General features: G+C 44.7%; 1 protein-coding gene across 25 annotated transcripts in view; it reads left to right on the top strand.

Moving 5' to 3' along the window:
* ANK3 (ankyrin 3) overlaps positions 1 to 17669 on the top strand; it is a 266225-nt gene that overhangs the window by 135739 nt on the left and 112817 nt on the right. For all 25 annotated transcript variants that reach the window (XM_088129865.1, XM_088129917.1, XM_088129929.1 and 22 more), the window contains 6 exons: positions 4406 to 4507; positions 5966 to 6064; positions 8477 to 8575; positions 12144 to 12242; positions 13864 to 14049; positions 16506 to 16604. In XM_088129865.1, coding sequence (XP_087985991.1) covers positions 4406 to 4507; positions 5966 to 6064; positions 8477 to 8575; positions 12144 to 12242; positions 13864 to 14049; positions 16506 to 16604 — 684 coding nt within the window. The remainder of the gene's footprint in view (positions 1 to 4405; positions 4508 to 5965; positions 6065 to 8476; positions 8576 to 12143; positions 12243 to 13863; positions 14050 to 16505; positions 16605 to 17669) is intronic.

Here is a 17669-nt window from a genome sequence, read left to right as displayed (position 1 = left end):
ACCAGAAATAAAGGTGGGGTAAAAATCTAATAAATAAATGAAACATATAAATAGAGAGGTAACTAGCAGTCAGTGGTTGGTTGAGAATACTTTGTCCCTAAAAGGCCTCAGGAGGAGCCAGGTGATGCGCATTGTGAAGTTGTGATACCAACTCCATCTTTTATTTGTGCGTGAGATGTTGTGACACAAGCACAATGGGACGGTGTTTCCATCACAACAATAGGTTTTGTCATTTTGGAGTCATTGGGGTTAGGAAAAGTCTGTAGCTTTGTCCACCTCACACACCAAAGGAAGTAACCAAACGGATTCTCCCACTTCAAACTGTGACGGGTGGGGGGAAATGGAGGGGTGTCGCTTTTTAAAAGTTCCACTACACCAAAATCTTAGGAGAATTGTTGAGTCATGCCCTAGTCACCTCACAGCTGGACTGTTGTAATGTGCTCTAAATGGAGCTGCCCTTGAAGACCACTTGGAAGCTCTAGCTGGTCCAGAACGAGGTGGCACGGGCATGTGGGGCATGCCGTGTTCACCCATGTGACCCCACCGGTCTGCACGCTGCACTGGTTGCTACTTCTCTGGTAAGGTTGTGCGCTTGGGGTCGCTTCGATCCAGCAGTGTCGTTTCTGGGGACTCAGGAAGCAAGCCTCCTCTGTCACAGCGCCTGCTCCTGAAACGAGGACCCCCGAGGTCTGTGCCGCCCCCGCCTGGATGACGTTCCGGAAGTCTTTAAGAAGTTGGGGTATTGTTGGCTATGTTTTCTGTTCAAGGGACCGTGTTTGGGTGCATTGGATTTTCTGTCTCTTGGTTCCTTTCACAGTTTCTTATTTTTAACGTTAGCCACCCAGAGTCACACTGGAGTCAGACAGTTTCTAATTAAGCAAACAAACAGCAGTTTCTAAATGTAATGTACTGTATGTGTGCATGTATGTATGGACAGGTTTTCTGCAAATAGTTCTAAGGTATTTTTTGAATGTGAGAATGTTCAAAGATGGAGAAATCCTACAGGTGACTGATTTTTCCCTTTTACATTGTGAGTAGAAGCACCTGTTTTGTTCTGTAGTAGTTCTTCCTTCTTTGTGAGAATATGCCCAAGAAAGTACCCTCTGGGTACAAAGAGTTCTTCACATTTGGCATAGATGGTCTCAGAGCAAGCTCATTCCTTCCAGTTAAGGTTATTGCTCCTGTTCCACAGGAACATCAAACGCGGTTCCATGCTAGGACGGGAGCCAGAATGTGTCCTCTTTGAGAACAATGAGATCCTGCTAGAGATTTCCCTGCACAACAAATGTTAAAATGGACCAGACAGCTAAACAATAACCAAATGCTCTTTTGTGAATCCAGTACAATGACAATCATGCTGAATATTGAAATTAACAGAAAAATTACTGTTATTATACAGCGCACAGTATTTTGTTTCATTAATGAAAAGAATGGGAAAATACAAGATTTTATGCATTGTGGTGAGGGTCAGCAGTTTTTCATTTGGGCTGCAGAGACTTTTGGGTGGCTTATCATGACATCCTCAGTGGCAAAGTCTTTAGTTCAGATAAGGTTCCCCAAATGATCACTAAATCATTGACTCCAAATCTTTCTCGCTGATGTACATAGCTTGCATGGAGCAGGCTGCAGTCATAAAAATGAATGAACCAAACAACAAACCATCTTCTGCAATACTCAGAAGATCCTTAGCAGATGCTGATTTCCTTGGGACCTGGAAGCCTGAAAGCTAATGGTGGAACTTCAGAGAAAGAACAGTGGTTGGAGTCAGGCGAATCCGGGGTCCGGTCATCCCGAGCCGTAATTGTGGTATGACCTGGAGCAGGTCCTTTATTTTCCTTCGGCCGGAGGATAACCTCACCCTGTTGTGATTATCACGACGGTCGATTTCACGGGCTGTAAGCCGCTTCATCAGGTCGCCCCATATAATTGGCCAGGTTACATATGGGCAGGATGAAAAGAAAAGTTGACAAGCGCAACTTAGGCCTTTAGGTAAATATGCTAAATAAACATGATTATATTTCAGTGCCAGTTAGACGTATAGACAATAGTGTGCCGGAAATAGTTTTGCTATATCTAAATTCAAAGTATTGTCGGCTTATGATAATACATGGAAAAAATATAATAATCGATGAACAGTTTTCTTATACTCTCCTGAACTGCGCAGGCTTCAGCACCACGCCTGACTTTGCCTTCATGACTACAGGTTCAGAATGAACAACTTTCAGCATTGGAAACTTAAAGTTCTTGTGTTCTGATTTGTCCCAAGTCTGTTTAAGGAGACAGATATACTCTTCTTTGTTTGTAAAATATTAAAAGAAAATAATTGATCTCCTAGAGATGTTGAAGCCTGAAAAATGTTGCCAAGGCTATGCCGATCCCTTTCTTTTGAAAGATGGTCCAGGCATGCTGTCTGTATTAAATGAACCATTTGCACAACTTAAAATTGTGACATACGTACAAAAAGTCATGATAGCAATCCAAGAATAAATGTCCACTTGAGATCAAGACCTAGGTGAACTTTACTTTTAAAATAATAATTGTAAAAATTTGTAAAAATGTGTTTATTTGCCTTCCTGGGTCCTTTTTTCCTCCTGGAAAAAATGCATAACACCACATTTTCTTTTAGACTGAAATTGATGACTGAGACAAACATTTAATATGTTAGGGCACTTTACTCTTCCCAAAATAATTTATAAACCTAGTGACCAAAGTACGTTTTAGTCTCTCTCTGTATCTTATTATGTTTCGGTAGCTTTGAGTCAGTCCTGATTCCTGGCAGCTGCTTGGACAAGTCCCTGCCGTTTTCTTGGCAACGGTTTTGGAAGGGACCAGCCCCACCGCCCCTGCCTGGCTTCCGGCCTCACGGCCTCCCCATTTCTATCCTGGTACTTTAACCCCGACACCAAACGGGCTGTCCTTCAGTCTGCATAGGATCGTTGTAACGCCTAGCCTGAAGACAAGCAGGTGCCAGAAAGAAGATGTCTTATGTTTAAAGGAAAAAAATCCAATATACAATTAGTAAAATGCTTCCTTTTGAACTTCAAAATTCAATGAAATGTCACATTTTGAATGCAAAACTGCTGATCTGAGCATGAAATGAGCTGTTTTGAGCATTGTGGAAGTGTCTCGTGCAGCTTAAAACTACAGTATGAGACTATGCATCGGTATATAACATAACTACATGTAAGAAAGATGAAGTCTGGTGTTCATTGTCCAACTGTCGATGGAGTATTATTTTGTACATGGCTTGCTACCACCTCTGAAGTTTTGGTACTCTTAAAATAAGAGTTTAAAACTCTTTAACTATCATTGTTTACTTTTATTTTTATACAGATCTCTCCACTAACCTAAACTTTGATTTAAATAATAGTTAAATATAACAGTGTTGAAAGTGCCAAAATGTTCAACTGTTGTGAAATTATCTCTATATTCATTTTAACCCAAGTTGATATGTAAGGGTGAAACTGAGAAGTTTCTTCCAAAGGAATAGTTTGTATTTTTAAAATTTTTATTTTATATTACTCTACAAACTTTTCCATGTTATTTCTTGTATTTTGAAATACTTCCAAAGTCTTCAGACAAGCCCACTTTACACTCAAAAGAGCAGTTTCTCACTTGTCCCAGAACTTTTTGTGACATTTTGCAATGGCCATGGCTTGACCCAAAACATTTTGCACACCCCTAATTTGCTATCTCTCTGTATTTAAACACTTGTGTGTTGGGGTGGGGATTTCTCTTGGGATGTTTAGAGAATAGGTGCTCTAAAACAGCCCCAGTCCATCTGAAAGCACCCGGGTGGGGAGGGGTTTCTCCTAGTCGGGAGATTCTAGAACCACTGACAATCAGTGCAGCAGAAAGTCGGGATGTCATCGAGCCTCGTGCACCTCCTGCTGACACACCCATGAACTTCTCTTCCCAGCCCAGCCTCCAGCCGTGGGATGAGTGGCTGGTGTCCCATCCAAGCCCCAACCAGGCCCACACCTGCTTGGCCTCCAAAGCCAGGCACGGCGCCACATAAGCTGCAGAATTTCTTTCCTGTTTCATTGAAGTGACTTGGCTGACATATAACAGATATTAATATTCAGTATTGTGAGTACCGTGATGCAGCTTATACGCAATAGGGAGTAATAAAATCTTTGACAAAGAGGTACCTATTTATTTATTTATTTAGTTATGAATTTGTATGCCGCCCATCTCCCCCAATGGGTGACTCTAATTATGTCTAAATACTGAGTTATGAATAGTGTGCTAACGTTCAACTTTGATTCAAAATGTAGGCCAAGTTGGTGTAGGATCTGGGGTATGATGGCTAGTTATATAAATGTTCCAAATCACAAAATTCAGATTTCATCCCATGCTTGGTTTTCAAAGTCTTTATTTTCTCTTCTTTTTCTTTCTCTTACAGTCTGACACCAATGCAAGTTACCTACGAGCTGCCCGAGCAGGAAACTTAGAAAAAGCTCTTGATTATTTAAAGAGTGGAGTGGACATCAACATTTGTAATCAGGTTGTACAAATATTTGATTAACACATATTTTGTTTTTACTACTAGCCTATACTTGTGTCTGTGTCTTGACAGTGCCTGTCCAAGAGTTCAGAACAGCCTCCCCCATGTAAGCTAGAAGTTCTTCTGCCCAGGCTGGCTGGGGGAGATGGGCATTGAAATCCATCTCATTTAGAGGGCTTGAGGCCAGAAAAGATTTGCTTAGGCAGTCAGAATAGCCCATTTCATGTCCACTGTGCATTATTCTTGGTGTTGCTAGTACTACTACTGCTACTACTACTATTACTACTACTACTAATAATAATTCTGTGGTTACTGCACAAAAGCTAAAATAGCTTTCTGCTAAAAAGGTTAACAGATAGATAGATAGATAGATAGATAGATAGATAGATAGATAGATAGATAGATAGATGATAAAGTAGATAGATTGAGTGTAGCTGGGGGAAAGATGCGGTAAGAAAGAACACTGATATTCAGCTGCATTAAGGCTACAGTCCTACGCATCCTTTCTAAACTAAGCCCCATTGAACATAATAGAATTTACTTCCCTAGATTGCATTTTAAGGCTGTACTTAATCCTAGAACCTCTCTCCAACTTGCATTCATTGTCTCCATCTTGTTTTAAAGTCAGCGCTTTGCAGTCAAAGTGTGTGCCTATTGATGTGTTTAAGGTACATTATTACTTGAAATAAACTCCCCTGGATTTTATGGAAATACACCTATACCAAAAGTATAATTCCATCTTTCTGGACAGGAGAAATTGCTTGGTTTCAATACAAGTGGCATACTTTTACTGATTACAGATGAATTGTGTGCTGACACCTCCATACAGAAAAGTACTTTGTACTTTGATACTGTGGACATGGGTACCATTTTTTAACTACGAAGGCTGAAGCCATGGCAGTGCAGCGTTAGGAAATAAATGGGACTTCCTGCTGAGGAGGTATACACAGGAGTCCAATTTCAGTGGCATCTGTAGGTGAAGCTCTCATCTGAAAATGAAATAGCCCAGAAACACTTCTGCAGGGAAGTTTGTGTTTCTGCAGTGGATGGAGCGGAACCTGCCCCGTGGTCTCCCTGGGCATGGTGCCCACCAAATGATGCTCTGAAACTGATAACTTGCAGAATTCTCAGCCAACGTAGGAGTGTTGTCTCTTCCATACCTTTGATGGAGAGGTTGCTGAATCTCATCGCTGTTCACTGTGCGATTCAAGTAAAACAGAATGATAGCTACACTTGGTTTCCCATTAGATTTATGCTACGTTGCCGTGCCAAGGGAGCTTGTGCATTGTTTTGCAAAGTAAATGAATTAGAAAGAGGCCAGGGCTTTCTTCCTCTCTTTCACGCTCTCTTTCTGCAAGCTCTCATCATGCTGGAATGTGACCTTTAGGCCTCTTGACTTATCATCTGTTGTTCCGGGCACCCGCATCACCCTCTCCCACCCCCTTTTGTCTTTATCAGAATGGGCTGAACGCGCTGCACCTCGCCTCCAAAGAAGGCCACGTAGAAGTGGTTTCAGAGCTGATACAGAGAGGCGCCAATGTGGATGCAGCAACAAAGGTCTGGAGCTGGTATCTGAATCTTTCCTTGCTTCCCGACACAGACTCCCTGCTTTCAGAGGGGCGGCCAAGTGAACGAAAGGGAAGAGGCCTTAAGCCTTTAGCCAGGAGATAAAGGTGGGGGACTGCCAGGGAAAGGGAAAATGCTTTGGGGTAGGTAAGGCATGTTGTTTCGGGGACCAACGTAGGCAGATGCTGGTCAGGAGATGAATCTGTCTCATTTCAGCTTAAGTTCGCTTTCTGTAAGATCAGGGACCAGATGGAATGGAGGATTGATAAAAAAATGGCTGGGTGGGGGCCCACATTGTATTAAACCACAGTTCTGTTAACCGTACTTTGTTGAAAAACCACAGCTGGCAGGGTAAACATACCACAGTAAGCCATGACCAGTGGTTTACCAATTCCAGTGACTGGTGTCCTACAATACTCTGAGCCCAAAGGCAACCTACTGGTCAAGCAGTTCTGCACCCAGAAGACGCTGAATTGGTTTAGCCTAATGGGCGGACTGGAAAGGCTTTACCACTCCAGCTGTGCCCGTGGTCACTGCCAATGTGTTCAGGAGCTGCAGCCCAATATTTACAACATCTGTAAATTGCCAGGAGGAAGGGAAGAGAATTCGGCCATGAGTCCCGTTGGAGGTCAGGTTGGCTGCTGGAACCCACCAAACCTTCCAGTAGCGCAAATCGGAGCGCTAAGGAACTAGTTCATTTTCCCCGAATCAAAAATGTGCAAAAAACACATTGTAAACAGCAGTCGTTTTTCAGAAGAGCTACATGGGGATTTTTCCACTTGAAAAGATTGTGTCTGTCAATCACCAAAATTAGGATAGGTTTTATTAAAAAAAGATTCTTGACCAAATCAAGTTGACTCACCTTGCCCTTATCACTTACATAAATACATTTAATTTGTTCCATTGTATACTGCATGGGTATGCTGAAGCTTCTTCAGGCAGGTTACAGTAAAAACAGCCAGAACATCTCCCTCAGGCAGTGGAACGATGGGTGGACACCTGGAGAAGACCCGCTGGAAGACAGGAACAGCCCAGCGGCTCCTCCAAAGCACGTTTGTTTCTGTAAACCAGGATGGGAGGTATTATTTATAGAGAGAGCAGCAGAGAGACACATCCTGTGAATGGAATATTTTAATAAGTAAGCAACTAGCCAGAATGGCATGTAAATGTTTTGGAGTGGATCATCTCAAATCCAAAATGCTGCTTTTTGAGTCCGAAATAAGCCATTCTGACACGTTAGAGTGTGTTTTGAGCATAAAACACCGCTCTGAGCCGGAAACGTTTCCAAAAAGACTGAATGAGCAGCTGGAAGCCTTTTGCCCGCTCCTAAACCGTAAGCTCTTCCCTGTGCTCGGCTGTTCCAGAGAAACAGACTCTCTAGCACTGGGCTGAGTTTTGTGCAGAATCGCCATCTTAATTCTTCTTCGAGGGCTCCGAGGAGGGACTGGCACGGCTGTGCTGCAGCACACCTGCAAACCTGCTTTTGGGTCCAGCAGCCAGCTGTTTGTGGAGGGCAGAAGGGGCGGGCAGAGCTGCAGCTGAGAGCGCTGCCAGAAGAGGAACAGGATGTGTGCAGTACGTGGTGGCAATATTAAAGTGAAAAGCAAGGAAGCTAAATACGTCTGCAAATGAACGAATCGAAGGATAACAAAATCCCGTTTCCTGTGCTATTTCACCTCTAATGCTACGTTATAGTCCAGCATAATGTGAATAAATGGCAGAAATCTCAGGTTCACAAGACTTCTCTTCTAAGGTCAAAAGGAGCACTGCAGAAGTTTTCCTTTCTGGCTCAGATCATCTGCAGGTTGCTGTGTGGCTTGGCCACAGACAGAAGATGATGGACCTGAACTGTGGCTGGAAGAAATATGCCAGCTCGGTTAACAGTGGCAGTCTAGCAGTCATCCGCTTCGGGTGAAAGAACTGCCCCCCCGAGCCACGGGATCCTTGTGCAAAGGATGTAACTTGTGTGGCATTATGCCATATCCATTGGGGCATAGTGCCATGCTGCAGGTGCCGCCATTTGCCCACAAAGGGCACCCATGTGGGCATACGCTGGGCCCTTTTCAGCCCACAGTTCATCCCAGCCCACAGAAGCTGAAAGCAAGAGTCTGTATCCTGAGAATTTACTGCACGTAAAGAAAAGTTTCCAAATTGTCTAGTTAACTCTCTTTCGTGGCGTGCCCCCTCCCGAACCTAAGTGAATTGTTGGGGTAGATGAGCTTGTTCCCGGTGCCTATATTTCCAACGGATCTTGCCACAAAGTTGCCTAGTTATGCACAGAATCCCTGCAGGGTCATCTCGGGACCGCTGGGCTGTCAACATGCTCATCCGTGTCTTCCTGCTGCCCATTCGGTTGGAGGGCCCGGCGCATTTTTCACATTCCCTCCCCGTCTCTCGTTACAGAAAGGAAACACAGCTTTGCACATAGCATCCTTGGCTGGGCAGACCGAGGTGGTGAAGGTGCTCGTAACAAATGGGGCCAACGTCAATGCACAGTCACAGGTAAAACAAACCTGGCTTGAACTCCACTCTGCTGGCAGGGCAGAGTTGGGGTCCTGCCCCTTTCTTACCAAAGTCCTTTAGCATTCTTTGCTTCTCTCTAGGAGTTTTTCCGCAATTAATGCTGAAAGCCCCTGGGTATTGCGTCAAATTGTGAATATAAACTAACCTTTTTGGATACTGTTTCCTTCCCCCCTATTAGAACCACAGAAACCTCCCAGTTCAGACTCAGGGGAAATCAGCACAGGTGTCTGAATGTGGAACTTGTCCTGAACCTGCTGAACTGAACTCCTGCTTCCCTCCATGGCGAGAATAGGCAAGACCATATCAGTATGACATGGTGGGAGTGTGCAATGCTTTGGATTTAATTCCAGAAAGCTGCTTTGGCCCATGCAGGAGTGCAAACATGTCCCCTTTCTATAACTCTTTAAAGCAGTAGCATCGTTTCCTATGATGACCTGGCAGCTACAGAGGGCAGCCATGCAATGCCAGAAAAAGATTTGGCTGCTTTAAAGAGCTGCAGATAGGAGCAATGTGTGCATCCCTCAGAAGCACCTTCTGGAGCTGAATGTGAAGCACTGCCGAGCCAGGGAGAGGGGCCTGTCAGCTTGCTGCTCTCCCTGCTTCTCTGGATACGTTGTGGGTGGATCAGTCGTCCTCTCCACTCCCATCACGGCACTAAGCAGATCTAAAGTTAGGGGATACAAAGGGCTGCAAAGCACTTTGTCCGCCTCTTGAGGACGCCCCTTTGGAATCGTAGGAATGACATTGTTGTGCAATCAGCTGGATTGGCTGATGATCCAAGTAGAACAGCAGAAGAATTTCAACCCCCTTCTGGGGGGGAGGGGGGTGGAAGGAAAACATCACCAATTTCTTGTAAATATCCCACAGCAATCCTTTTAAAAGAGCCCGTTAGAGCTTCTGCGGCTGTACTATGACACTAAATCTTAATAGAGACAGCTCAAACTAACCTTTCCAAGTTGGATATGTTCAAACTGCAGCATCCGTCATCTTCAATCTATGGTCATTGATAGAAAGCTGTTTAAATGTTACATATTTTGAACTGCATATTGATTGATTGATTGATTGATTGATTGATTGATTAAATGTCATTAAGTCAGTGTGGATGCTTAGCAACCACATAGATAGATTTTCTTCAACTTTGTCTGTTCTCAACCTGTCCCTTTAGGTCTTTCAAGGCTTGAGAGCTGAAAGGCTCTGCCCTGTAAATAGTATCCTAGCTGATTAAGTCAAGTTGGTGTTGATTCTTAGTAGACCTTCTCCTGGGTGATCTGTCCCCAACCTGGCCCTTCAGGCCTTCCAAAGGGGCGCCCGTCACCACTGTAATCAAGCACATCCACCTGGCTTCTGTTCATACCCTCCTTCTTGTTCCTTCCACCTTCCCCAGCACTTCAGACTTGTCAAGCGATCTATTTGCATAATGTGCTCAAAATATGATAATATGAGCCTGGAGATTTGTGCCTTGGGTGAAAGCTCTGGATTGATTTTTTCTGTGATCCATTTGTTCGTCTTGACTATCCGTGGTATTCTCAAGGTTAGGAAAGCTAGTTTCACTGGATGAGTTTCATTTCCCCCCATGCTGGCCTGCACTGGTGCACCCCTCCTGTGCAGAGGGCCTGGGGATGTGCCAGAGGCCCTCGCACAGATCTCACCTTGAAATGCCCAGGGCGCCCTTCCTTCCCAGGCTGTTGAGCAACAGGCCATCCGGTATTCACACAAGGCACAGCTTTCAGGTCAGGGGCCTCCAGGAGAGGACCAGGAGAGTCTGATTTGCTGTAAATGCTTTGGGTTCAAGAGACAGGATATTCCATAGATTAGTCTGTAGTCCTGTGTTTGTTTGCCTGGAAGTATCATTCTTTGAACTCATTAATGTATATTTTTTGAGCCCTGTCAGTTAGTCTGTACTGCACCTTTGGCCTGAACCAGATGCAGAAGGCACCTTGCAAAATAAATCGTCATTAACCTTTAGTCAAACTATTTAAATATCAAAAGACCAAAATGGTAATGAAATTAAAAATCAAGTAACAGTAAGATCAGGATAGGTCGCGTGGCTGTGGCAAATGCTGTTAGAACAACAGAGAAACCTTGACCAAACATCAGCTGATCCTGAATCTCACAGACTCTGTCAAACATTATAGACAAATAAGCCATTTAACAAAGAGCTTATTTTCGTGGGTTCTGGAAGGTGGAATGATTTCTCACTCCCTTTTTTCATGACCCAGCTTATGTTGGCAAAGGACCCAATTCTCTCTCATTCTGACTGCCAGTGGGCCTCTGCATTTGCCTGGCTTTCCCCCAGTTTGCATTTGTATTCAGTTTCATCAGCTGTCATCCAGTTAAGGAGGAAGAGCTCAACCCTTCCTGTCCATCTCATTCATTGGAGACCAAAGCAGTCCCCAGATTGTTCTTGGGGCTTGAGGGCTGTTATCCAGCCATCCAGTTGCCCTTCAGCAAGCGGAGCCTCTCGAGGAAAAGACAGTCAGAACGAAGTATCTGCAGCCCAGAAAAAGGGGCGTCTCTCACACATCCCCTCCCTTGGCTAGGAGCCTCCTGAAGCCACGACACTTACATTTCTACTCAAACGTTTCTCCCATTACACTTTTCAGCTAAGACCCAACAAGGAGCTGTGCTTGGTTGTGGGTTATGGCTTCAATATTTGTCCAAAGGATGTTTTAGAAATTGTCCTCCACTTTTTCAACAGGATTAAGTTGCACCACATTTCGATGGGAAGCATAGATGCTCAATTATTTGCTGAACTTAGCAGAAAGGATACAAGGAAGCATTCTTCCCTAAAGCTGATGCTGGATGTCTATCACTCTTAGTGTTTCCTCTTTCTTTCTTTTCTAAGGAAGTCAAGGTTGGAGACACAATCGCTGAGCCGGACATGGGCATCCAGTCAAGGTGGAGGGGAAGAGTGACAAAACTTGTGTTGTGACCTCATAGTGCCACCTCCCCTCCTTTTGTACTTCTGTCATGACATCACACATAAGTATACAAGGGAAGAGCTTAGCCTGTGATCTCCTGATGCATGTTTCATCCTTGGGCATCACTGTGGCTAGCTATGCACACCTCCAGCATCAGAGTTGGCCATTTGTAACTTGTGATCTTCACACATCAAACCAGTGTTTAATCCATGTCTTTTATGATTGAGTTGCTCAGAATCTCAGTTTTTAAATCGTGGACACTGCTGTGTGGGCAGACTGTGAACACATAAATTTCCTTCTTGCTTTTCCATGTAAAAGCAAAGCGATATGCAGCTTCAGTTAAGGGAGGCGTAGACTCCTTCAGATAATTATGTCCAAACGAGGCTTAAGTTTCCCCTGTTGATCTGTTGTTCATCTCTTTTTATACTCCATCAGCTAAAAAGGATATTTTTCAGATAGGGGAGCACTGAAAAGCACATTTCCAAGTTGCATTGGTTCAGTCCTCAGTGTGAATGTGGCACTGGTTTAGAGCCTCTCAAATCAGCCTTCTACAGTCCTGCACCCTCCAGAAGTGCTGGGTTCTGAAACATTTCAGCTCTTACACGCTTCTCCCTTTTCCCCCTTAGAATGGCTTCACACCGTTGTACATGGCAGCCCAAGAGAATCACCTGGAAGTGGTTAAGTTCCTTCTTGATAATGGAGCTAGTCAGAGCCTTGCCACAGAGGTAGGTGTTCATATACATCATCTTTGCCAAAATATGGAATATCTTGTGTGGTCATGTTATATAAAATAAATGAAGATGACCAGATGTGGGCACGGGTCAGATCTGCCTTGTGAGTGCTATCCTGAGGGCTGTGCTTCGAAAAACAAAACAAAAAACATAGGCAGGTGATGCATTTCATTCAGTGTTGATTGCGTTGCTGTGCAACATGTTTTACCACTTCACAGCCCAGTGATTTGATTTAGTTTCACTATATTGTGTGTTGCTTTCATAGTGTACAACAGCATCTACCCAACCTTGGCTGATCTCAAAGAACATAAGCAAGGCCGGATCCAGGTAGTTCTTGGGTGGGAGGTCATCAGAAAGGCCTCAGACCTGAGACTAGCCTGGGAAGGTGGAAAAAATCCCTGGCAAAAGGCTTTTAAATGTAAATCACTCAGTGTTGACTGGGTTGCTGTGCAACATGTTTTACCACTTCACAGCTACTGACCGTAAACAGGTCCAGGTGGATACAACTTTCTCATATTTCATAGTGTAAATTAGATGCATAGACATCCAAACTGTAGTTCTGATGAATACTTATTTTCCCGAGTCCATGCATTAGCTAAAACATAATACAGTCAGTTCGGTTTTGTTCTCTCGTATTGTACGAACCCAATCAAAGGTGGTTTATTAAACAGTCCATAGTTAAAAGGAACCCAGGCTGTGTACAGATAAGAGGGTCTCACATTCCCAAAATACCCAATGTCCAGATTCTTTGCTGACCAAGAACTCAGGAAACTGAAGACCTCACACAACGGAGGTCATGAAGTTGGGAAGGGTGCTTTGCACCATGTTGGTTGCCAACTTTCTGTAGTATGAACTACTTGAACTTTTTATGCAGCTAATATTGGCCCACTTCGGTAAGACGATTAGAAGACATGATTATGTCCGTGGAGGTTCATCAGATTAACTGAATTCAGTTTGTTTGAATTCAGGTTTAAGTTTCTTCCTGTTCTTTGGATATAATTTTTGGAGCCTTGCTTCTCACCTGCCACTTTTAGGCAGGTGGCTGTCAGCCAGGAAGTCATGTGTACCACGGATGCATCGAGAGGCTGCAAGAAGTCTAGCGGCAGTTCTCAAGTCTGTCCGCAGAGGACGCCCCCTGCAAATTTCATATTATAATCCACTTTCCATCCAGTTTGCTGGCAACCCCCGTGACATTACCGATTTGGCCATCCATTTAATGGCCTGAAGCTTGAAGTTCCACTCTTGCTGAAATGAATTATACATTAAACTATAGCTTTAGGAAGCACGTGCTGTTCCTTATCTGATACCGTCTTTTACATTTATGAGAAAGTTATTGGTAATTGTAAAATTATTTTTCACTTTGTGTGTCTGTGAAGTAAGCGCCATAATACTTTGTACAGGGAAGTATAAAATAATTGCTGTGAGAACCACTTGTATAGCTCTCTCCAGACAAGTAATTTCCAGATTTTCTCTTCCTTTTATTGAAACACTGACACAACAGACATTGCAGAAAGATCTACTGTATTTCTTTGCTGGCACTTTTCTTCAAACCCAGCTATCATCTGTGACTGATTTTGTAACATCTGCTGATGGCTGTTCCTTGCTCCTTTGGTAGGATGGCTTTACCCCGTTGGCCGTGGCTCTCCAGCAGGGTCACGACCAGGTAGTTTCCTTGTTGCTTGAAAATGACACAAAGGGGAAAGTGCGACTCCCAGCTCTCCACATCGCTGCACGCAAGGATGACACCAAGGCGGCGGCTTTGCTACTGCAAAACGACCACAATGCCGATGTGGAATCCAAGGTTAGTTACGCAACGTTTTCTCTCTGAAGGACAGAGTGAATGATGTATGCTCATTCTCTGCTGCTCCTTGATAGCAACAGGAGTTCGGATTATGTAAGAAAAGTCTGTCATACTGCTGTGGCTTAATTTAGCACCTTTTAAAGTCGAACGTAACGTTGAACTTGAATCCACAAACTGAATTTAGCCAACCGATCGTAGTTCGGCTCCACCAGTTGTTGCAGTTATAGAAGCAGCAGCACCAGGAGGCTTGTTAAGTTGCCTTCTGCCCCACAACTGTTGGATTTGGTAGGCTGTGAATTAGGAGAGTGTGCTATCTAGTCTCAGGATCGATGAAGGAAACATGTAATTAGTGGATAGAGGTCCTTCTATATTTGAGGCCAACGGTACTGTTTGTATATGAGGTCAAGCAAGGAGCTATTGCAGTATTGAGTTTAGTTTGTTGACCTCACGGTCACTCTAGTGCAGGAGAGCAAAAGATTCGTCCTGGGACCTGCACGTGTGCCCCCACAGCCCATGAACCAAGGATTGAGACCAGGCATTGGGCGACCCTTTTTCCGTTTCAAAAGGGTAGGTCAATTTACAGGGCAAAATGTGGGCCCTTAAGCCCTATAGTTGCCTCGGAGACCCTTAAAGTGCCTGATGGTCCTTCCCACAATGGCTGCGGTGTTGCTCAAGTCAGAGTGTGGCCGTTGACACCCTGAGCAAAGCCTGGCACAGCCTCAAGCCCATGGAAGTGGCACTCCTTTCCTGTTGTGAGAGAAATTGGCAGAATTCAAAACCAGTCGGTAGGGAGGTCTGGAACTAGAGGCTGCCGTGGGACCCGAGGGGCAGAGAGAGAGAGAGAGAGAGACGGGTTTTGATTTCTACCACGGGCAATTTACTTATTTCTTTAACAATGTTTATAGCTCCCCCTCCCCCCAATTCCCATGGCCTCTGGGCGGTAAATATTGTAGTTCCTTTCTAATGCGCATTTGTGTTTGTGCTGTTCAGCCTTGCTTCCCTTCCGTGCTTGTTCGTGATCTTGTTTTAGCATCATCTGGCCTTCACAAAGCTTTCTGCCCCGTGGTCGCGGTTCGAGAACTAACCGTTCATTTTTCCCCCTTTCCTTTGCTTCCCAATGTGTTAACCTAGATGATGGTGAATAGAACAACCGAGGTATATCTATATAAAATATTCTCTGTGTATCGACTATGACTCTCTCTGTGCATCATTGCTCTTCTACCACGTGGAGCTGCTGCTTCATTTCTTCCTTCTCTTCCTTCTCTGCACTGCCTTTTAGAGGCATAGAGAGTGGCTTTAGTCCGAGCCGAGCGTAGCATGTGCTGGAGGGGTGGGGTGGAGGGGAGGGGAGGGCAGGGTTTTCTGCAGCTGGGTCTGTGCTTCCGGAGCCCCAGGTGAGCTTCGGCGGAAGCCATGGTCTCCCCCAGAGAGCCAGAAGAGGGGGTCCGACCGGCTTTCCACGCTGGGCCGATGTTTTATTAGCTCCGTGCAAAGCTGCAGACATCTCTGTCCACTTTTGCACCCGGGACTGGCTCATGCATGACACTTGGTTGTCGGCACCAAGAAGAGGGACGGATTCTTCCCGGGGACCCAGAAACGTCTGAGGTGGAGGCAGCGGGAGCATGGCTAAAGAGGCTTGCGGGTCATCCCAGGAACGGACCAGGGTCCCGCTGAAGTTCCACTCGTGGTGGGAACTGATTGAATTGCTGCATGTTTTAGCATTTGTCAAAACAGGGGGAGATTTATTTTTTTTTAACGTCTCAGGTATCAGAGCAACTCACTGAACATCCACGGTTGGAGAGGCATTTTCTAAGGAGTGGGGAAACTGAGAGGTTAATCCAGCCTGATTGCTCACAGGGGAAGTCTGATCTTCATCTTTTACAGAAGAAACTTAAAAAAAAAAAATGCTCTTATTAATTTATTTTAATATATGGACTCTGATGTTGTTTCAATTAGCATCTGCTCTGAATTTTTGAATAGCCAGCGATTATTATCAAGTGACTTCTTTTTGAGCTTCATCAAGGAAACTTTAAAATATTTAACTGACAAGGATGATAAAATATTCATCATAAATAAGATATTTCCAAAAAGAAACTGATGTACCAAATTAAATGAAAGGTGTCATTTGCCTTTTACTAGTAGCATTTGTTTTAGCAGATTCTTTTTAAGATAGCCAGATGCCTTTTCCTGCTCCTGCTCTCCCAAAGTACGAATGGCATTTTTTCTCTTTTTCTGAGCTCGCCCCCAACGCCCCCCCAGTCCTCGAACAGGCCATTAAGCAAAATGGTGGTGGGGGCTAGACTAGAAGGGCCGCCCCATTCCAGGAACACATTCTGCTTCCTGAGCTCTCGCCCAGTCTAAGACATGCGTTAGAGGAACTCCCGGAAGGCATTTGAAAAAAAATAATAATTTATCCTTTGCTGTGTATGTCGTGGTTGTTTTTCTTTATCTTTCAGAGTGGCTTCACCCCTCTCCACATAGCGGCCCACTACGGAAACATCAACGTGGCGACGTTGCTTTTAAACCGTGGGGCGGCTGTGGACTTTACCGCCAGGGTATGTCACGGTTCTTAGAAATGCATCCCAGTATTCCTTTCCGGGCTGCTCCCTCGACCCAGCGCCCCCTAAGCCCACGGACTACAACCCCCAGCATCCCCTTTCAGTAGAAATTGGAAGCAGAGCAGCTTCAGGGCCTCGTTTAGCGCAGAGCTTGGATGCTGACTTGCTAAGAACCGCAGGTGTCTGCATCCCGTAACACAGGAAGATTTCCAGCGAAGATGAAGAAGAACTCCTCAGATCAGGAGGTTTGGTTTCAAATCTCTGTGTAAATTCCTCCTTGACTGCTTGGTGGGGCAGATGAAGGAAGGTAAATGAAGAAAAGGAAGACTCCCTCTAGCTGAGCTCTTGGTGACCGCCCGGACACATTCATGGGGTTTTCTTGGCAACGGTGCAGAAGTAGTTTATCATATGTGCGGGGGAAGAATTGAACATTTCTTCTGCAGATGTCTGATTTATGTTTGGGGAGTAGAGTACATTCTATTCCTGGAGGAGATGAAAAGAATGGACTGCAATTTCCGTGTTCTTGTAGAGACCGGCCAGTAGTTTTTAGATATTTTATGAGGCCTGCTGCACAAACTCATCTGGTACCATAACAGCAGCACGCACACGTATGTTCATTTAATTGTCCGGCGTATGGCAATTTGTAGACTCAAGCATTTTCTAACTCAGCTGGGTGGCTCTTTGTCAATCTGAGTAGGCCGTGACGTCTGCTGTGCGTGCCCCGCTTCGTGAAGAACTTAGGCTTTCAGTCATTCCCTCCAGCAGAAATTCTTACCTCTCAGGGGTGTCCTAACTGGTCCGGAGACCAGCTTTGTATCATTAGGAAAGCCCCACGCATGGCTTCTGGGGCCAGATCGGCCCATTCTGAGCATTTCCCTCTGACTCCCTACCCTTCTCTTGCCTTCTGAACCAGCTGGAGGGTTGTCCCATAAGTTATCTTTTTGAGTCAAGTCCACACCCATTTTGGGGGTGTTTAAGTAGAGTTTTCACACTATAACAAACATGCACATTCTTTTCTTGGCTTTGCCTTTATATTCTTTTCGTCTGTTCAGGAAGCCCATT

The sequence above is a fragment of the Python bivittatus genome, unplaced genomic scaffold (assembly GCF_059951505.1).
Source record: "Python bivittatus isolate LINGU-HERP-01145 unplaced genomic scaffold, Pbiv_v1 ctg000050_np1212, whole genome shotgun sequence".
Lineage (NCBI taxonomy): Eukaryota > Metazoa > Chordata > Lepidosauria > Squamata > Pythonidae > Python > Python bivittatus.
Note: the sequence above shows the minus strand (reverse complement) of the source record. Positions and strands in the feature narration are given on the sequence as shown.